Source organism: Fomitopsis serialis (genome assembly GCF_022376445.1).
Source record: "Fomitopsis serialis strain Sig1Antser10 chromosome Unknown B0H18scaffold_433, whole genome shotgun sequence".
Taxonomy (NCBI): Eukaryota; Fungi; Basidiomycota; class Agaricomycetes; order Polyporales; family Fomitopsidaceae; genus Fomitopsis; species Fomitopsis serialis.
In genome coordinates this window covers 11,427-31,820 of record NW_025955393.1, presented here as the reverse complement: position 1 = coordinate 31,820, position 20,394 = coordinate 11,427, and the positions used below count along the sequence as shown (strand labels likewise).

Sequence of the window (20,394 nt, the reverse complement as noted above, 5' to 3'; positions counted from 1 at the left end):
ATGTCGATCTGGCGCTCCCTGACGAAGTAGTGCGAGGAGCGATGGAGGCGGTGGTGGAGCGCTGGGCGACAGGCGTTCGTATGGCTCGTTCTACGGCCAACGTCCAGCGCTGTCACGCTTGGATACAAGAGGCTTTGCTGAAGGGTGACAGCCATTCATTGAGCGAGGTCAAGACGCGCCTGGTTGCCACTCGTCAACTCAACCTGACGACGCCCCTCGTCGAGAACCCCATACCGGCCTTTGTCGAGGGGATCCGTGTCGCCGCCCTCGTCAAAGCGCGAGACAGCTTCGCCAACCTCAATTTGAGGAAGACCGTCGAGATGGGGGCGGGGACGAAGCGAAAGCGAGACGAGGAGATGCACCAGAAGGAGAGCGACGCTGAAATTGCTTATATCATAGACGTGGCGACGTCTGCTGAAAAGGTACAGAAGATCGCTGTTAACCAGGACAACCGGACGACGAGTTGGACGGCGACCCGGACAACGCTCGCGTCGCGGATTACCGCAAGAGAGTTCGCCTCGTTACCCCGCCGCCGCGCGTGCGTGCTCCGAAGGAGCTGCAGATTAGCCCCACTGCGTCGGATAAGGCGTACGAGGACAAGCACGTCGTAGAGGACGACGGCGCCAACGACGAGTACGTGCCCCCTCGAAGTATCTCTCGTCGTGGCAGGGGTTCGCGTTCGCGTTCGCGTACTTGAGGCAAATCTTGACTGGTTCAACTCATAGCGTAACTCGTATAAGTCTATCATCGTCCCCTTACCTCGCGTCGCACGTATGTCATCACTACTCAGGCCCTTTGTACGATGCAGGCAGTCAATTCTATTCGATTACGCTCACGAAGTGGATTGTATCGTAACAGCGTGTCGCGCCACCCCGTCGCCCTCTCGTCGTCACAGACCCCGGTCCCCTACGCCCGCGCCCGTGGACGACTTCATGCCGGTGAGGTCGAGGGCTCGCGTTGAACAGGTCCTTTGCGCGATCGCCGCGGTCGTGGTCGTGTCGGGCGTGTTTCCCCCTTCTTGCGCCGTTTGGCCTTCGGGGGGATCGCGAACTCTCCGGTACTCGCACGTTTGGCACGGTAGAGCGCGGAGTAGGCTTGAGTGCGTGATTGTTAGTAAGTATGGGGTGTGAGGTATGATCCACTCACATCCTCTGATGGCGCCGTTGAACTGGACCCTCCGTGGACGCCGCCGTCGAACTGGACACCGCTGTTGCCTGCATGGGCACACCCCCAGGTGCGTGCTCGTCTTCGTCGTCTGAAGACACCAGGTCTATAACGACACGTTCGCGCGCACGACGCGCACGAAGGAAGGAAGATGGCAGGGGGCAGTTTGAATAGTCCTCCGTGTTGAGGTAGCCGCAGTAGACTAGCCCGTCCTCCTCGAGCTTGGCAGCGTGGACCGCGCTCTTATTGATGTCGGCGCGGTAGAATCCGACGTATTGGACCTCGTCGTCAACTGGCTGGGGGCGTTGGGGGCGTTTCTGAGCTGGCATAGCTCGTGTGCAAGGACGTGAGATGGAGCGGTGAAGCGGCCGAACTGAAGCGGCCGAACTGTGGATTCCAAGGAGCAGGACAGTGAGTTTGCGACGCGACTTCGAGGACGCGGACGCGCACCGTGGCGCACGCGTCCAGATCCCGATCGGGGCGCGCGGGGTATAGCGCCCAACCTGACCGTCAAGCTTCAAGACCCAGCAACACAGGCGCATCGTGTTTTACGCCGGTAAGCAACCTGTCCGCTCATCCCGTGCCGTCGAGTTGCCTCTTGCCCTGCCCGTCACGGTCCACACCTCCACTCACTTCCTCGCATTGTCAAACACAGGAGTTCGCCTCAGTCGAGTATGACACAGCCGATCGCGTCCGCTTCGCAGCCTGCCCAACGGCCCGCACTTGAAGGGCCTCATCTGGGCCAGAATGAAGGGAAGAAACCCAAAGAGAAGAAGGAGAAAGCAGCGGCAGCGAGTGGTCAATCACTGGAGGTACAACGTCTTCACGTATTGTCTGGGCATGCTTACTGAACCTACGCAGCTGAGCCCGCGGCCAGAGTATTTTGACCATCGCATCAAAATGGTCGACGCGTTGAAGGCGGAGTACGACGCACGGGTCAAATGTGCGTTCAAATCTTGAGTCATTGTCGGACGGCTTCCTCTCATGCTTCGGTACAGCGCAACCACGTCAAGAGGTCGATATCACGATGCCCGACGGCTCAAAACGCAAGGGCATGAGCTGGGAGACAAGCCCACTGGACATCGCGAAGGAGATCTCCAAAGGTCTCGTGGATCGCGTCGTGATTGCGAAGGTTCCGACCGTTTGTCCACCTCGGGTCGCTCGTGCTGAACTGTGATAGGTCAACGGCGACGTGTGGGACCTGGAGCGCCGCTCGAAGGCTCGTGCACTCTTGAGCCCCTTGACTTCGAGCACCGGGAAGGTGAGCGCCACTACGGTGGCTTCGCGCGATCACAAGTAACGACGGACTGTAGGCCAACGCGTCTTCTGGCATTCGTCTGCGCACGTCATTGGCGAGGCCGCGGAACGTCAGTATGGCTGCCATCTGCGCATGGGCCCGCGACAGAAGACGGCTTCTTCTACGAGAGCCGCTTCGCCGCAACCGTCCTGCTGTGCCCGCGCCACCCCTCCTGTCGCCTCGTCGCCCGCTCGCGTCGCCGCGTCGCCGCGTCACCTCGCGCCGTGCGCCACCCTACCCTTCCACGCCTCCCTGCCCGCTCGCCTCCCGTCGCCCGCTCGCGTCATTTGTGGCCGCCACCTCCTGCCGCCGTCCATCCCGCTCGCGCTCATCCTCGTCTTCCGTCGTCGCCCTGCCGCCGTCCATCCCGCCACCTTCGTCGCATCGTTAGGCGCGGCGGCGATCGCCAATCGCGTCTGTCTCCATCTGCGCCCTCGCGCGCATGCCACGCTGTCTCTCCTGTCTGGCGCGCCCACGTCCCCTTCCTGGGCAGCTCACCGCATCGTCTCGGGGGCGTTCTACGGGCCCAATATCGACATCACGGAACACTTTTCTGGGAAGTGGCCGTTCCAGTTGTCGCCGCGGCAAGTGTTGGTTGTCCGGGTCGCAAACCCGTCGTGAGCTAGCACACTAGTGTTTGCACCACGTCTTTGCTCATCTTCCGTCCAGAAAGATTATGCGGCTGAGATCGTACAGAAGCTCAACGACCTAGGCATCGTCGCTGACGTCGACGTTCGCAGCGGGTACGGGTACACGGGTCGCCAGAGCTACACGCGGGTCGTTTGTCGTACACACCCCCATCTAGCAATGTCAGACTTTCGTTTTCGTGTGCTGTCCTTACCCCCTGTGTCGTTCTTTGTCAGAAAGAAGGGTCTGTGTGTACAAACCGTAGTCTAGTACAATATAGAATATTAATACAGTTGTTATCGTTAAGAGAGAAATCGATGTCTCGGCGCATCTTCGGTCAGAATGTTCCGATCGCTCTCCGCAGGCCCGTTCACTGCAACTTCGTAACGCTCGCATACCGCTGCCTGCCACAGAGTCCCTGTCGCGCTCCAGCTGCTCTCGTCAAGGATGCAGTCAAGAGTGATCCTCACAGAAGAAGAATGCACTGCTTTGGTAGAGTTACTAACACGTACTCCTGATCTTAGCAATATGTTGCGGCCTTTGCTGGCGAGACTGGAGCACGTGGATCTTACAGGTCCTACAGACGTTGCCAGTCCTTGGCAAGCCAGTCACCACTTGCCCGACATATGCTCGACCAGCAACGACGGTACGAAGTCATACAGTATTTCCTCTGACTTCCTTCTAACCGTCTTGTCTGCTCAGGTAGCACCGCATCGGCCGCACAATGCACGATTCAGCCCGACTCAGACAATGGTATTCAAGAAGTACATACTGACAACGACGGAAGTAAGTGTTTAGTGTGACCTAGTGTATGACAGATTTGACAGTATTGCCGTCCAAAGGCATGGTAGAGAAAACGACGCTCGACACGTCTACCGCCTACGGCTGCCGCACAAGGTCCCAAAGTCGACATCAACAGAAAGATCATTCTCAAGGGGAACTCACCGGTGAGTCCTGCAATAATACGCAGTACTGGTCCACAACTCGTCTGACATCGGTTGACTCTGATACAGTGGGTCCCGTCCGCTCGACGCGGTCACGCAATCGGGCTGCGCCGTACTCCCATGCCGAACGTGCCCCAGCTGGGCGAGCTGCTGGCAATAGAGGCCCCCAACATCTTGGACTACCACCGTGCCCTCGCGGTGGCATCAACTTCTCTAACGCGCCGGCTGCTCCTGCGGAGCTGCTATGGGATACTGATCCCCTACCTGCTCCATCACACTCGTCCAGGAACACCGTAACCCACTTCTTCTCTGATCTCACCGCTGATCTCACAGACGCTGCTCTGTTGAGTTCGTGTGAGAACGTGCTACGCGGAGCAGAGTCGCTGTTGAGCCCCCGCATTCCACAGGCGGAAGGATCGTTGAGTGTGCTTACTGAACGATGTGCTGCAGCATTCCGCCACAATGCGGCGTCAGACTTTGCGGTGATGGTGAGACTCATTCAATTGGCGGCCAAGATTAGCAGGTACGTACACCTCTCAGCGTCCAAGCCAGCGAATTAAGCAGCGTACCTGACCTAACGCTTACCCAGCCTTCGTCTTGGGAAAGTCAAACCGACTATCAAAGCAATCTGGCAGTCTCAACTGCAATCGAACACCCAAACAGCCGTCTGCAGAGAACCTTCGAAAATTGGAACGCGATGGGCTGCAAGTTTGCACGGGTAGCGGGGGGTGGTAAGTCTAGCACAACTGCGCATATGTACAACGTAATTGACAACAATCTTTGGTCCGTGTAGGCACCGTGTATATACTAATTCTGATTGTTATACGGAACCTCAGAGGAAAATTGGGATCCATGGACGGTCATAGCGCACAGTATGTTGGAAACATGCTACGATGGCCAGACGGTAAGTAATAATCCAGCACCGTTCAATATTGTACCTTTCTCATCAGACGCACAGACTCCTCAGCCGGTCGAGCAGTGAAGAAAACGATCATTCCTGCTGTGTTCCTCCTTCAGAAACACTGCCCACTCCCAATGCAAAATCTCTTTCCTGTGACGTGCTTGCTACCGACTGGCGAAGCGAACAACGCACTTTGCGCAAACCTCAAGCTATCGGACCTTTTTTTTGATTCTTTTGTGTACAAGTAAGTAGCGCATGGTTAACGCCTCCTGCGATGCGCACTGATCACGGTATCGGTGACGTGTACTGACCTCACTTCGTAGCTCCTTCAAGCTCGGTCCACGTTGTCCAAACATATGGGCTACATGCTACGGGGAGCACACACACCCAACCGTCTCCGAGTCAGACAATGGACCAGCCATGGCAACTCCGTCCAGAGACGTATCTACGGTGTGCGTTCATTGTCGCCTCTCACTCCACTGTCATCACTCCCACCGCTTCCGCTACCGCTGCCGCACTCTGCCTCACCGAACACACCGGTGATCGTCACCTCGTATGACCCGCAACATCCGATCAACAAGCACTATCCTGCCCCCCGTGAACGCGACAGGGAGAGCAACATCGCTTGGACAGAGCATGAGCGGTCACGGGCAAGTAAGGCGGTCGAGCCGACCAGTATCCAAGATCTTGAGAGCCAGGTATGTTGACAGTCATAGCCAGTTGCGTGGTTGCCACTGACGGCTGTCTTTGGCACAGCTGGAATCGATGTACGTTTCAGGCAAGAGAACCAGTGTGGACTCGTACGTTCGCGTTCCGGTGCATCTCATACAGTGAGTACTAGGGTTCTGGTCGTGTTGACCAACATCACAGCTCAATGTGCGGTGTACTAGGGATGCGCTCACCATTCGCGGCGTGGACAATTCTCTCATCGCGTGTATTTGGACTTCGATACCTGAAGTCTTACGCCGCGATCTAATTGACGGTATCGCTGCCTGCTTTGAAACGGACCCTTTCAAGACGATGGTTGCGGAGTCGATGGATGGACGGGAAACATTTCAGGTTCTCCACTTTTCGTGGTATAATCGCCACTGTACCCAGGTTAGCACGGACGTCTGCGTCTTGCATTGATATTGCTCATCAGGCCTGTTTCATAGGGACATTCAGCTCCTTCGCACATACCGCCGTCCTTGATGAGTCGCAAGGGTTGCTCAAGGACAAACCATGATCAATTTCTTCCGTATACGTCCAAGGATATGGAAGAACATCGAGATATATACGAGGCCATCAAGAAGATACTGGGACCTGTTTTTAATTTTGTAGGCGACAAGGTAATGTCCTCACTTCCGTTCTCAATCAAACACGACTGTCTAACTCGACTGGTTGTAGCTGCGCGAAACTCTGCCACTAGAATTCGAACGCCTAGAAGCTACAGCTTCCTTCTTGCCGGACAACAACACGTCGGCAGTTCATCCTTTCGTAGGTCTGGTGGTCAACCTGAACGTCGTCACTCGAGCGCACAGGGACGGCAAGGACGATCAAGTATGTCTCGTGCTGCCTATTGGCGATTTCGTTGGAGGTGAACTGTGCCTTGTCGAAGCTGGTCTGGTAATTCCTCTGCGTCATGCAGATTTCGTCGTTTTCCCGTCTTGCGAATTCACTCACTTTAATTTGCTTTACACTGGACGCCGAGCTTCCATCGTTCTCCATACGGACAGGGAGATGTCCAAGTGGACGGCAAATAATCGTAACGGCTGGTCTGACCATAGTCATTTTGTGTAGGGAATATTGATTTGTATATTGACATGTATCTACGGTATCATCCAGCACACAGGGCCTTGTGCTACGATACAAGAGCTACAAGGGACATTGCTGTCTTGTAGCACCTGAGCGTCGCACATTGCCCGGCAAAAGTCACGTTTGCCCGCGCTACCACGGCCGCCGACTGAATGAAGCCTTCCAGAAGCCGTCGAGGTCCGGTCTCACGGCGTGGTTCAAGTCGGACTTATCTGATGTTGTTCTCACCTCGCCGTCATTCCTCTCTGGCTTGCTTGTTGTGTCTGGACAGCTCACGGCCATGAATACTCGTACTCGATCGAGCACCCGCGGGCAAGGCGCTGACGACGACGATACCACCAAGAAGTCGGCGCGCAAGACCGCTCAAGCTTCCAGGAAGGCATCGACCCCAAAGTCCCCGACCAAGCGCGGCAAGAAGCGCGGCTGGTTGAGTGACGATGAAGGTGACGCTGTTGACGGAGGCGGCTTCAGCAAGAAGGACGAGCAATTATTGAAGCAGCTCGAATCGAAGAAGTGTCAGTCTGAGAAGCAGAAGGAAGCACAGCGTCGTGCAAGCGAGTAACATGAGTACATACGTCGTTGAAACACTGACAGTTACATTTTTTTTTCGATGCTAGAGATCCAGAAGGAGGCGTCTGCGATGACCGTTCAAGAGCAAAACAGCGATGAAGACGTGCAGGAGAGGCCCCAGCGCAAGAAGTCGAAGAAGACTGTGCAGTCGGAGGACGACGAAGGGCAGAGTGGCACGGAAGGCACGGTGAAGGACGACTCAGCGAGAACAGAGGAGGACGAGGACGAGGACGAGGAGGACGAGGGGTCACAGGAAGAGGATGAGCTTGAGCAAACACCGCCGAACACTCGCTCGCACGTTGGTACGTAGTCACTCAGATTTTCTATATGTGCTGCTAACATTGGTAAGATGAAGCCCGGCGAAACGTCAAGGGGAAGGGGAAGGCCGCCGCACGGGATGTGTCGCCAGACCAGGATGTCGACATGGCAGACGATCAGCAGAATGTGTTCCTGTCTGATGAAGACGAACGACGTCTTGCGGAGAGTCTGGTAGTACGTGGGCCGGCCGCCAAAGGCCGTTCAAGGGAGAAGACCGATCGCAAGAGCAAGCAGCGCCAGACCGGTCCTAGTGGCGATGAGGACGGCACTCGATTGGATGCAGACAGTCGCAAGCCAGCAGACAGAGCTAAGGTCCGTCGGAAGGTGATTGTTGAGATCACATCACCTCAGCGCAAGGTGAGTATCGACTCACCAGTATTCGTGACTACGTGAGTCATGTCCACGACATCCGTACAGAACTCTGCCAAACAACAGAATAAACCAAAGCCCAGCGAAAAGAAGGATAAGGTGCCCGCGTGGCTGGCTACGTCGGTGTCGGAGGACGATGAGATTGGCAGCGAGTCAGACCGGGCAGACGATTTCGGCGGGGACAGTGGAGAAGAGCCAGACGACAGCGGTGATGATGTGGTGGTACGTCACCCACATCTGTGCATACCGCTCTAACCGCACAAATCACAGTTCGTCAAGTCGAAGAAGAGGAAGACTGCGCCAGCCAAATCGAAGACCACTCGGACAGCTCGTGCACGCGGTCGAGCACAGGTCAGGGATTTGGCTGACGATCTCAAGTCGGTCGTTAACAAAGCTCACTCGTTCCTTCGCCTCCGGATCGCACTCGAGCACGCGTGGACGTCAGAGAAGATGGAGAATAGCAGCCTCCTACCTGAGAAGCATGTGCTCATCAAGAGGGCGGTCAACGACGTTCGAGAACAGCTCGACGAGAAAGGGAAGCCTCTCACGCACGTCGCGCTTGCGTTCAAGCAGTTGAACGACAAAAAAAACGACGACCTGAGGAAGACCGTGTTGGACTTGGTACGTGGTTCATTGATCAACCCATAGTTGCACTGATCAGTAGCCACAGGTATGGACGGCCGCGTCTCAGTTGCGCTTTGAGCTGAAGAAGAAGGCCAAGAGCATCGTTGACGACGCATACGGTCTCAGCCACCTGTCGGGCCCGTGAAAAGTCGCCGCAGCGACATTCCTCCTCAAGGGCAACGTTCAAGGCAGGCATACAATGCCCGTCTTCATCTTCAACGACATCAACATTGCTTGGTCGGGCGACGACGTCGACTTGAAGGTGAGTACTAGTATACGTATGCGTTCACCACTCACTGGATGATTTGCATGCCTGACGCATCGCAGGCGAGCGCAGTCAACCGCAAGCAGCCCTTCCAGCACAAATCAATCTACCTGCTCATCGCAGAACAATGGTTCACAGGCCAACGCGACTCCGTCGTCAAGGACGCTCAGAGTCGGTTCGCCGAAGTACCTGATAACCTGCTCGCCTTGGCGTGCAATGCGGTAAGTACGTATATCGTGCTACTGTATATCATATTGACTAGTGATTGTATGAGTAACAGATCGAAGCAGCGTTAGCAGATGTCGCAACTGGAACTCACCAGTTTACGAACAAGGTCTACGCACCAAAGTGAGTGGCCCAAAACTTGGCACTACTGTGACTGAAGGCTCGTGTAGGTGGGCCAACATTGTTGGCGTCCTTGCGAGTATGAAGGCCAGGGTGCCTGCTGCATATGCTGCCCTGAAGTGTTATCTGTGGGCCAACATATCGTAAGTGCCATTTCTCTGTGTCTCAGCAGTGCTAATATTTGTTCAGTGATCTCATCAGGAAGGACGAAGACGCAGGCAAGAGGGGAGGCGGTACCTCAGGCTCTGGCGCTGGCGATGATGCGCAGGCGGCTGACGACGACGAAGAGTTCGTTGCTTGGGAAGACATAGAGGTAGTAGATCGCACAGCTGAACGTGAGCGTGAACGCGAACGCGAACGCGAGCGTGAACGTGAACGCGAACGTGAACGCGAGCGCGAACGCGAACGTGAGGCGGCCCCTTTCGTAACGATAGGTAAGTAGTGTAATACTACTTTATATCAGGATTCCAAGTCTCACTTCGCTGTGAGGCAACGCTGACGGTGTCGCTGGCAGGTGAGTGCCATGACACCATGGCATATCCTTGAGTACTAATTTTATTTGGAAGTGACTGAGCTCAGCACACCGGCGTAGGCGTATTGTGATGCATTCGTTGAAGACCTAGGTAGATTCTTCATAGCATGTGTTCCGTTGTGAACTGACTAATGACGTCACAGATACTCTACTGCAATCAGAATATCTACAACAACTCTAGGTCTAATATGTGCACGGCAGTGCGTTCGTCGCGTTCGGTAGCTATTCGTCTTCAGTAGCGTGAGCCTTCCCTGCTCTGTGTTGTCAGTAACAGTGTAATTGTGTGTCTGTACATGTATTCTACGATATTTATGATCATGACTGTTCGTTAGTGACTGTGCTATGTGGAGTGAAATGAATCATTACGCAAACAATGTGTTGGTCAAGCAAAAATATGCTTGCACGGCCTGGACAAGATTTGATGCTCTTGTACAGCCTGCCAGGACCAGGAAGGCATGTAAAGCTTCCTCTGTTAGTGGTGCATTATATTGCACGCCGTGCAAGTATAATTTGACAAAGCAACTGAATGCATGACCAAGTTTGTCACTGCTACATCAAGTGAATTTCCGCAGAGACTTGTCTTGTCAAGCAATCTGATGCATTCAAGACATTTCGTGTCTTGACATACTTGGCAAGCAAACCCTGTTTTTCCTGATGGTCGGGCGAAGATGGGAGTGAAAATGCTGTTTCACCGAAGAGCAAGGGAAAGGCAAAAGAACGTGAGTCTAACATTGTCACCTCCATGATCACTATGCAACTGTACTAGGACCCCGCTCTTCTACGTCGAGACCAAAGCCCAAGCCGCGCAAGAGGAAGGTCATTGCTGATTCCGACGAGAACACAGAACACGAGTCGGGTACAGAGCCTGACAAGAAGAAGCACAAGATCAGCAATACAACGGTGGAATCGCATTCACCTGAAGCAGCCGAACCAGAGGAGGGAGACACGACAGTGCTAAGTGAGTTGTTTCACCGTTGCATACTTGCCCGACGCGCACAACCCATCCTATACTGCGTGTACAGGGCAATCACCTGACGAGGGAGATAACGCTCGAGAGGTCCGTCCCTCGGCAGCTCGCAAGCAACATGAAGGCTTGTCCAAGGAGGAGCAAGCCATCGTGGCTCGATTAGGTAAGTAGTCTTAGAAGTTCTGAGCATAGCCTCACACTGCTTCAGGCCCCAAGACCACGAGAGCAAAGGCCGGTGGCGCTTCCGGGTATGTCTCGCAGCGTGGAATGGGTGAAGGGGCTCGTAGGAAGAAGGTCAATCCTGTTGAGATACCATCGTCGGACGCGGAAGGTGAGTCTGTCATGCTCGCAGCTTTGGAAAGCCTAACTAACCAGGCGTTCATGAGATTCTACCGGCAGCCCTCGTGGCCGTAAACGGCCGACACAAGGCCAGTCGGGTCGAGGTCAAAACCAGGCACCCGTCAGCTTGGACGATGACTCCGGCGACGACAGTTCCTCTTACCAGCCGGCCGCCGATGAGCACGAGGATGGCAGTGACCAGGATGAATTGGATGAACTCGATGGGGCTGACGATGTAAGCATTGCCCGATTGATGAATCTAGACTGACCAGTTGCTTAGCTCATTGTACAGACTATCGACGACGCGGACCCCATAACCAAACGCAAGGTCAAGACGCAGAAACCGAGCACCGGGACGAAGGATGTCCTCACCTCCGAGCAGCAGAAGGACATCAAGGCTCTTTTCATGAAAGAGCCGGTCAAGAGCTTCCTGCACCGAGCAATGCAAGAGCTCCGGGTACACATCGCGCTCGAGAACGCTTGGCCTCGCCTGAAGGGCACCAGCATGGAGAAGGTCGTCATCCCGCTCATCATCATCGAAGACCTTCAAAACCTGCCGAAGTATCAGGCGGACGACTTTCAGAAGGATTTCAGTCCGCTGTGGTTGGATGAGAAGGTCAAGGCGAAGATGGGTAGATATGTGAGTGGATGTCGCCTCAGCAATTCCATACTGACCATGATCTCGTTTCCATGCCTCAGGTGTACAGGGCGGCGGCGCAAATCCGACAAGAACTAAAGCAGAAAGCGAAGCGTGTCGTGGAGAAGGAGCTGTTGTCCATCAAGATCTCGGACACCGGTCTGGACGCAGTGAGTCGTACCGCGAAGCTGCAGAAGGCGAAGGAGGCACGCATCAGGTTCCTGAAGCAAAATAATACGTTCCACTACGGGAACGTGGAGCTGCCAGATCCTGATGTGGACCCGTCGGTACGTGTGTCACTGATCAGCTTGTTTCCTGACTGGCTAACCTGCAGCAGCTGTGGGACACCCCCGACCTGGACACGCCGTTCCACAGCATCGTCATCGCTGAGGTGATGGCGCGTCAATGGTGGGTTGGGCAGCATCCAGAGGCTCTCCGCAGTGAGAACCGAGAGCGGTTTGACCTTGATGTCATGCCGCCGTCGAGCAACATGATTGCCTTGACGTGCAGTGCGGTGAGTGCCCCACTATTCCATTGACTCACTTCTAACACACTGTTAGATCTTGGTGGCCCTGGATGAATCTCTGAAGGGCAATGCAACTGTGGCCTTCGAGGAGAAGACTTACGCGGCCGAGTACGTCTGCTTGCCATGGGGTCGCATTCACACTGACATGTATTTTTGTAGGTTCGATCGCTTGTTGGCGGGCATCGAGAAGCTACGTCGACATGCAGACCCCAAGAGTCGTGCCTATAACGAGGGCGTCGCCGCACTCGTTGAGTCCATGAACGACACGCTGGTCACCAACATTAGGTAAGTGGTCGGCTTTCCTCTCTGCCGGGCCTAACAGCCCCTGTTAGGGCCTTCGCCGGGATCGCTCAAAGCTCGGCCCCAAAGCACACCGGCAAGGATGTTGACGTGGACGATGGCATCGACTTGGGGCTGGTCATCGGCCGGTGGAGCAAGGGCAAGGCTGCCGCTGGGACACCGACTACTGTGTCCACGGCAGCTGCGGACCAGGAGGCCGGTCCTTCAAGTTCCACCCAGCGCAATCCTTCAGCGGGCAACAAGGGCAAGAAAGCGTGAGTGCAGCCGGCGTGAGGTGATTGCAGATATGGGTATGGTCCCGTCTTGTCCGGTGGGCTCATTGGCTGATCATTTGCAGGTCGCGTGCGGGGCGCGTACTTCTATTCTCACATTGGGTCCAAGCGGGTGATATACCTGTCCGTCTCGTTGCTCTCACAGCTTGTATGTACTACTCATTGTCCGTCGCTCACGTATGTACTATGTATCATCCGTCTCTCACAAAACTGTAGCTGTGCTTTTCTTCCTTCACAACCAGCATATCCATTTATAGCTCACATTGTACAACACGCGCTGGGTGTAGGATATTAGCATAGCTTTCACGGGCTGTATGTTCTATGTCAATGGATATGATTTTTATGCTGCGATACCCGAATGCAATCAACCAGATTGGAATTGATGTAGTCTGTTGAGAGATTAGCATAATGCTCTCAGAGAAATTGAAGAGCTGCCCCAATATGGGCCGTATGGCTGGCGTTCTCAACCTGTAAGAAGGATAATAAAGAGCTATTAGAGGTGTCACTGAGCAGTATAGCTCTCTATATATTGGGGGACTTGTCTTGAGCTCTTGCCGACATCTTAAAAAGATATACATCTCTTCAAGAGGTCTTCAAGAGGTGTTGGACATCTCGCCAACGTCTTGGGGGTTTGGGCGGTTTTCCCTGATGTCGTACGCGTGCATCACCCCATCACTACCAAGAATAGCGTGTACACTGAATACTGAGTACTGGATGCCTACACCGAGAGCCTCAGAAAGGTTATAGTACCACTTCACTGGGCCTGCAGGACGCACACTGCGGTATCGCTACCGAGGGTCATACCGTCCTATGATGATCTGCATACCTATTCGACATTCCCACATACTTACCTGTATCGAATGCCCATGCACCATAGTTGTGTCCTCCACACTTGTGCATTCGAGTCCGAGCGAGTCGCGGCGTTGTCGGGCGCTTACCACTTCCCGAGGTCGTCATGCCTTCTTGTGGACTTTGGAGGTCGATGTGAACCTCCTGGGACATCTATCTTGCTGTTCCCGGTGCTTGTAGTGCAGCGGGAGCACTTCTATGACCGTAGCGTGGGGATTGAGTGAGTTGTTGAGGGTATGGAGCAGGCGGCAGACCAGCGATGCGCTGTGGCTGAGGCGCGTCGTGCAAAATGCCCGGCCCCGGACTATCGGGCAACCGTAACTTAGAGCCCGTTCAGCAACCACGAGTGATCAATTCTCGCGGGCGTTTCTCCCGCCAGATGAACAGAATCGCTCAGAATCGGTTTCACCAGCTTTTTGCCCCCTTGCCGGGCTGCCGAACCTGCCGACGCGCCTCGGAAGCACCCGTTAGCAACGCGTGACTTTTGTTGATCACTGCCATCAGCCCGGTCGAGGCCTCTGCCAACCCCGCTGGTCCCATCACGGTCCCGCCTGCTCCCCGCCATGTCGTGCTCGTCGAGCATGACAATGAGCGGGACATTCTCACGGCCTCATCTAGCCTGCGTGCCACCCATAACCTACATAGATGCACTGCCAATTGCTTCAGAAGCGTGAATATGCCATTGCTTTTTTTATATACAGGCCCTACGAGAAAATAAGAGTCTATGCTCGTCGTGAGCGACGGCGAGCAAGCCCTCGCCAGCGACGCGATGGCTGACAACGGGGACGACTCAACGGGCTCGCAAAAAGAAACACGTGACTCAGTGCTGAATAAGCAAGGGGAGATGTCCGAGCAGCGAATCAATCTGCGCTCGGATGTACCCAGATGCCGAAGAAACACTTTCGAGAAGCGGACCGAGAATCGATCGCTCGTGGTTGCTGAACGGGCTCTAAAGGACAAAGCTCTGGATGGCAGACAGGCCGCAGTCCCGAGAATTGACATATCATAATAGTCGGGCGCACTACTCGCCTATCCGTCTTGATTGTACAGTCCTATCCGGGAGATTTGAGCACCAGACACCAGTGGAGGAGGGCAGCGAGTGACCAGACCAGACGAGAGAGAGCAAAGGGAGAGGACGAGGTCGTCGTGCATTGAGCGAGAAGCGCCGGCATGAGACCACTGCGTTGCATCACTGGTCCCGACAGAAAAATATGTTCGAACAGAATGAACGGCTGAGAGATAAATTCAATAGAACACGTCCGACAATCAGCATTCCCTCATGACAGTGTCCCCAAATTATGGCTAGCATTCTAGCTCTCGCGTCGCGTAGCCTCCGTGGCCTCGGACGGCGGGGTGTTTACAATACTGACAGGTGACGACCGTGAACGCGTTACGCAACCTGGGATATATGAAAGCCGCAGCGGAACTCATGATACAACGCACGCTGTGTCCAGCATGACCGTAACTGTCGTCCATCGCGAACACTCCATGTCACGTATTTCGGTGACGTCGGCATCTCTCTAATAGTCGAGTGGATGAGCATACCGAGCAAGACGACGGAGTCTTGACACTCACTAGCGTAGCACTGTATAAGAACTATATACACCATCCGCGTTAGGCAGGAAATGGAGCTCTACGGCTCCGCGATCTAGCCATGGCGCGAACAGAGTGTTGATGTGAGGCTTCATTGCGGACAACATGGCAAAGCCCTCTTGTGACTTGTCGGTTCTGAAGTAGATACTTATGCGGCCAGAATTAGAGGGCCGCTCAAAGACGGGGCGAGAAAGGATGGCATGGAAGGTCGAGATAGAGTCGATAGGGTCTGTCTGGGTGAGTGATGCTTTGTTTCGATCTTCAGATGCCTTGGAGTGGACAAGGATATTAAAACTGATGACGAGGCTCTCCAGATGCGGGGATTGGATGCCAGATAGCAAGGAACCCAGAACCCTCTGGACCCCCAGCGGTGATAATGTGCAGAAGAAGCCCATGCTCAGTTCCGTGAGTGATGTGTTTGCTGTGAGTCGCGGTATAACATCATGGATCGAGGCTACAGCAGTCTCGATGAGCGATCGCAAGCATAATAACGGGTGAATAGTGCCTTTACCGTCATCAATAAGGCAATTCCATGTGAACGTCTTGAGCTTAGCTCCTGTGACACGCAGTACCTCTGTGATACGCGGTACGAGCACTGCAAATCGGCCACCCTCTGGTAAGATGCTGAACTCCAGGGTTTCCAGTTGACTGCATGCTCGTGGGGTCGATACCAGCTTGAGAAGTGGCGATGCCCACGACATGGCGGGTACGTAGACGAGTTGGAAAGCCAACAGTGAGTGGGTGAGAGAATATGCTGCATACAGGGCCATGTCTTCCGCCGAAACAGGATTACCATGTGAGCTGAACTCCCCGCGTACCAGCAAGCGGGACAGGTTGGGGAAATGACAAAGAGATCGATGAAGATGCGAAAGCGAGGAACAGTAGAGCAGGTCTATGTCTAGGTCGACCACGGTTGGGTGCGTGGCACAGACATCCAACAGGTCTCGAGGAACCGTCATGTCACTACGATTGTCATCGTCCGAGGATGGGTAGGAAATTTGAAGAACAACTTTTTCTAGCTTGTTGCGAGACGAAGGGACATAGTCAGGCACCAAGTCGGGCATGTGTAGGTGCTGCAGCATGATGTCGCAGAGCATGAGATCTTTAAGTCCGGGTAGTGCATTGAGAATCCTACGGAGTTCCGCTACACTGCGGAAGCGACACCGCCAGAGTCGCAGATCCGTGACGCTGGTATAGGAGGAAAGGAGGTCGAAGAACATTCCATGTGGTTTGGTTCCCGCCCAGTCGCAAGTTTGTAGATATAGTTGCTGCAACTTCGGAAGAAAGCAGCCGGGGATGAGCATCGGCCAGATGTGTGCAAACGGCCTTCGAGGATTATCTGCAATCACCAGTGCATAAAACTTCCTGCAATAAGATTGATTGTCTTTCGACACCAGCATGCGCGCACAGTCGTCCAAGGCTTCTCGGGTCTTCAACGGGAGTATTTCGCCCCAGGATACGCGTCGTGCAGAGTGATACCAAGCATTGCAAACGAAGCGACACTTGGTCAGTGTATGGGGCTCGTACAGGAGGAGCTCGCAGAGGCGGTCGATGAGTTCCTGCGGAAAGCGCGGATATGTAGCACTGTGTCGACGAAGCAAACCAATAATGTCATTGAAGTAGCTGGGAACAGAGTGAACGCAAGGCATACCTTGAGTACGTGGGGGGCCTGAACTCAGGTGGCCATCCCGGAGGTAGCCCGTATTCCGAAGGATCGCTTGCGCCATTGACTTGATTCACCATTTCGTACTAGTTTCTTAAGTTATGGTCTCAGCAAGTGAGATTGTTGATACGACCTGCTCACCACGTATGGGAATTAGACTTACGCGGTGTTGAGCAATGTTGCTACGACGGCAAGTAGGGAAGTGACAACCTGCAATGAGTATATCGGTATCAGATCGTGCCGCCCAGACGATGTCTCGCGAGATCTCACCCTGGAAAGCCGTGCACTTGAGCCTCGAAACCCGTCGTACGTGCGAGGTTGACGGAGAAACAGAGGATCGACAGTGGGTTTTGACGTTGCAGACCGGCAGCAGCGGTAGGTGCTGGGAAAGCGTGGGACGACCACAGAATAGAGGAGATGGATGACCTGCGGACCTGAGCGCTCCTGAACGCTGAGCTTCCCAGAGACGCGGTCGTTCTATTGGTATGACGGAGACAATACACACGTTCGCCGCATGTCCTGAGGCGCCCTTTACACTGCAATGCTTGGATCCTGTGCACGCTGCACGGCCTCGTCGAGAACACGAGTATCAGGCCATATAGGCATAAGTTTGTATAAGATCCTTGTAGTGAGCACGGAGTGATCATACATAAACTCCAGTACTTACCTGCAGCTGTTTTCATACATGGGCTGCCACTCGCTCATGTAAAAGCGAGGCGCCGTCATGTATGAACGAGGCGCCGTCGGTCGTTACCTGATATGGCAGCTACCCCGGCCCCTTCGTCCCCGGCGGGGCGGTACCACTGGCGCGCGATGCGAGGCTACCCCATATGGATGCACATCGGGGTCAGCGCATCTGAGATCAGGTACGATCTCGAATCCCCTGCGCCGCCGCCCTGCCCACTGTGTGGCGTCGATTTCGGCCAATCCCGGAAGCCCGCAACGAGCCGAGCGAGCGGCGAGCGGTTTTGCCCGCTGTTTGCGACCTCCACCATCCTGCGTCGGCGGTCACTGACGCCGTTAGAGCATAGCGCATACGAACGGCCAACGGGTCAGCAAAGATCGGGCTTCGAAGTGAGTGCAAACGCACACGAGCAATGGAGCTGACTGTGGCCACAGGACGCGGCGATGCGCAGCACGACACGCGCGTTGACCGCGAGTACGCAGGGCTAATGCCTCGCGTGCAAACGCAGCCGACGGGCGGACCACGGGTACGGGCGCGAGCGCGAGCAGGCGGGCGGGCAGGCGGATACGCGCGCGCGCTGCGGGCAGTCTGACGGACAGGTAAGCGGATGGGTGAGCACCCGGATAGGTAGGAGAGTAGGCAGACGGGCAGGCGACAGCACATGCCCACCGCAAGTGCGCTGGGCAAATGCCCAGCACACAGATGCAGCCGACAAATGCAGGCGCAGGCGCGCGAGCAGATGAAGAGCAGGGGGCCGGACGGATGAGTGGGCAGGTGGACGAGCGGTGGGTGGACGGGCGGGCGGGCGGGCGGATGGATGACTCGGAGAGGGCGGGCGGGCGACTCGGAGAGGGCGGGCGGGCGAGTGGACGAGCGGCAGGTGGACAAGTGGCGGGTGGACAAGCGGCGGGTGGACAGGCGGCGGGTGGATGAGCTGTGGGTGAACGGGCGGCGGGTGGACGAGCGGGTGAGCAGACGGATGCATTGACAAGCAGACGAGCGGTTGGGTAGACGGACGAGCAGGTGAGCGGGAAACTGGGAGGGCGAACGGGCGAGAGGACAAGCGGGTGAGAGGGCGAGGGCGAGAGGGCAGGCGAGCATAGGGCGCGGACCAGCACCGCACGCACGGCGACCGCGAGCGTGCAGGGCGAATGCCTAGCACGCAAGCACGGTCACCGAATGCAAGGTGGGCGCATGAGCGAGAAGTGGGTGACCGCGAGTCGCGACGGCGGGCAGGGCCGGGGCGCACGCAGCACATAGTAGAATAAATCCATCTGTTTGCTTTGTTTAATTGAAAGACGTCGTGTTTGTGTGCAATGTCGAAAGTTCAATGAACTGTAATGGCAGAATATAACCTACGTATACAATGATTGTGTTATCATCGAGTCCAGTATGTATGTATTGCGCTGCAACACCCATTACGACTCGAGACTCGGCTGAGAACCAGTACAGTACACTAGATATCTGTATTGTACACGAGAATAGTGTCCTACATCTCATCTGCTGTGGTAAATGCGACTAAACACGTATCTAATCCCCATTCCAGCTTACAATACATGCACACACGGTGCGGAAACGTCCCGATCACAAATCGCAGGTATGTTGCAGGCCTAAGTAGGACCTTTAAACACGTTCTGATTGGCTAGGAACAGCCCGAGCACATCGGGGTTACCAAATCTGGTGAGACGACAAATAGACACAAACGTTGAGTTTACGGGCGCCCGCAAGGCTCGCCGCTCACGTCGCTTCTGCGTGCTACCGTAAGTCTACCATTCTGCTTTCATGCTCGACTCTGCGCAGAAGACAACAGTTGAGGTTCCTGGGACACATTTAGGGGTGAGTTTAACCAGGTAAGCTTGCCTGGCCTAGTCATCTATGCACGCACTAATCTACTACCCGCCCTAGAGTCCAGACCGACGGGCCTCTTGCCAACGAGTATGTCGGACGGTGTGTCGACGAGCGTGTCGAATGGCACATCGACAAGTAGGGTGAGTGTGTCGGCGGGTACAAAGGTATGTACTCGCTCTGGCAGATCCTGACGGAGGCGCATGACGGGCACAAGTGCGTCGACGAACACGTCGGGTGCCGCATCGACAAACACGTCAGGCGCCGCATCGACAAACATGCCGGGCACAGCATTGACGAACGCGTCGAGCGCTGCGTGACGAGCATGAACAGCGTGTCAGCGAGCACGACCCACCCATCAACAGGAGTCGCCGCAGCATGGCAAGTGCAACTGCAAGCACTACGCGCGGCGAGTGAGCCTTTGGGCAGGGCGCACGACGCATGCCACTGGGAACCTAGGGACGACGAGTGAGAGGACGAACCGTGCGGGCCTATGGGCGACGGATGGGAAAGTGATGGGTGGGACGGCGATGAACGTTGAACAGGCGGGCGACGACTAGGAGTAGTATGGCGTAGTCAGTGTTGCAGCTGTCTGTTCTGTAGTGCTTAGTATACTGCGTAGTGTCGATATCATGGAGATCTCTAAGGCCACTGCATTTGACCGAGCACGATAATTTGTCAGGGCCTCGAACATACCAAAATAGGAGGGCTGTTGTGGCCCTTCATGCGCATTGCATCAAGGCTTGAAGCAGTCATTGTCATCGCAATGAACAAATCCTTAAGTGTATGTCGCGGAGTGCAACATGTGCAGCATATATGTCATGGGGCACGACATACATGTTATCCGTCTGCCGGATCTAGATACAAACCATCTAGGCACGGTGCCAAAGAATCCGCTATATACGGCACAGTATCTGGCCCCAGTAAACGTCAGATCTCACTGATCGCTCGTTGCGATCACATTCGCC

At 55.1% G+C, this 20,394-nt stretch overlaps 5 protein-coding genes across 5 annotated transcripts; 3 read left to right on the top strand and 2 right to left on the bottom strand.

Moving 5' to 3' along the window:
* Positions 1–41: 41 nt before the first annotated feature.
* Positions 42–697, top strand: B0H18DRAFT_1129844 (uncharacterized protein; the record flags this gene model as incomplete). The annotated part of the gene is made up of 2 exons (XM_048035439.1): positions 42–422; positions 464–697. 2 exons carry the CDS (start codon positions 42–44, stop codon positions 695–697), a joined length of 615 nt encoding a protein of 204 aa, XP_047884622.1.
* A 192-nt stretch (positions 698–889) lies between these two features.
* On the bottom strand, positions 890–1,493 carry B0H18DRAFT_1129843 (uncharacterized protein; the record flags this gene model as incomplete). The annotated part of the gene is made up of 2 exons (XM_048035438.1): positions 890–1,094; positions 1,147–1,493. The coding sequence occupies 2 exons, from the start codon at positions 1,491–1,493 to the stop codon at positions 890–892; spliced, it is 552 nt and encodes a 183-aa protein (XP_047884621.1).
* A 571-nt stretch (positions 1,494–2,064) lies between these two features.
* B0H18DRAFT_1068010 (uncharacterized protein) lies at positions 2,065–2,365 on the top strand (the record flags this gene model as incomplete). The annotated part of the gene is made up of 1 exon (XM_048031189.1): positions 2,065–2,365. A coding segment is annotated over one exon (249 nt), but the record flags the coding sequence as incomplete, so codon positions are not given.
* A 2,304-nt stretch (positions 2,366–4,669) lies between these two features.
* Positions 4,670–6,616, top strand: B0H18DRAFT_860839 (uncharacterized protein; the record flags this gene model as incomplete). Its single annotated transcript, XM_048039715.1, has 6 exons — positions 4,670–4,788; positions 5,373–5,631; positions 5,690–5,763; positions 5,824–6,031; positions 6,088–6,237; positions 6,320–6,616. Coding segments are annotated over 6 exons (1,107 nt in total), but the record flags the coding sequence as incomplete, so codon positions are not given.
* Positions 6,617–19,454: 12,838 nt separating this feature from the next.
* B0H18DRAFT_1129841 (uncharacterized protein) lies at positions 19,455–19,806 on the bottom strand (the record flags this gene model as incomplete). Its single annotated transcript, XM_048035437.1, has 2 exons — positions 19,455–19,738; positions 19,782–19,806. The coding sequence occupies 2 exons, from the start codon at positions 19,804–19,806 to the stop codon at positions 19,455–19,457; spliced, it is 309 nt and encodes a 102-aa protein (XP_047884618.1).
* Between the last annotated feature and the right edge of the window lie 588 nt (positions 19,807–20,394).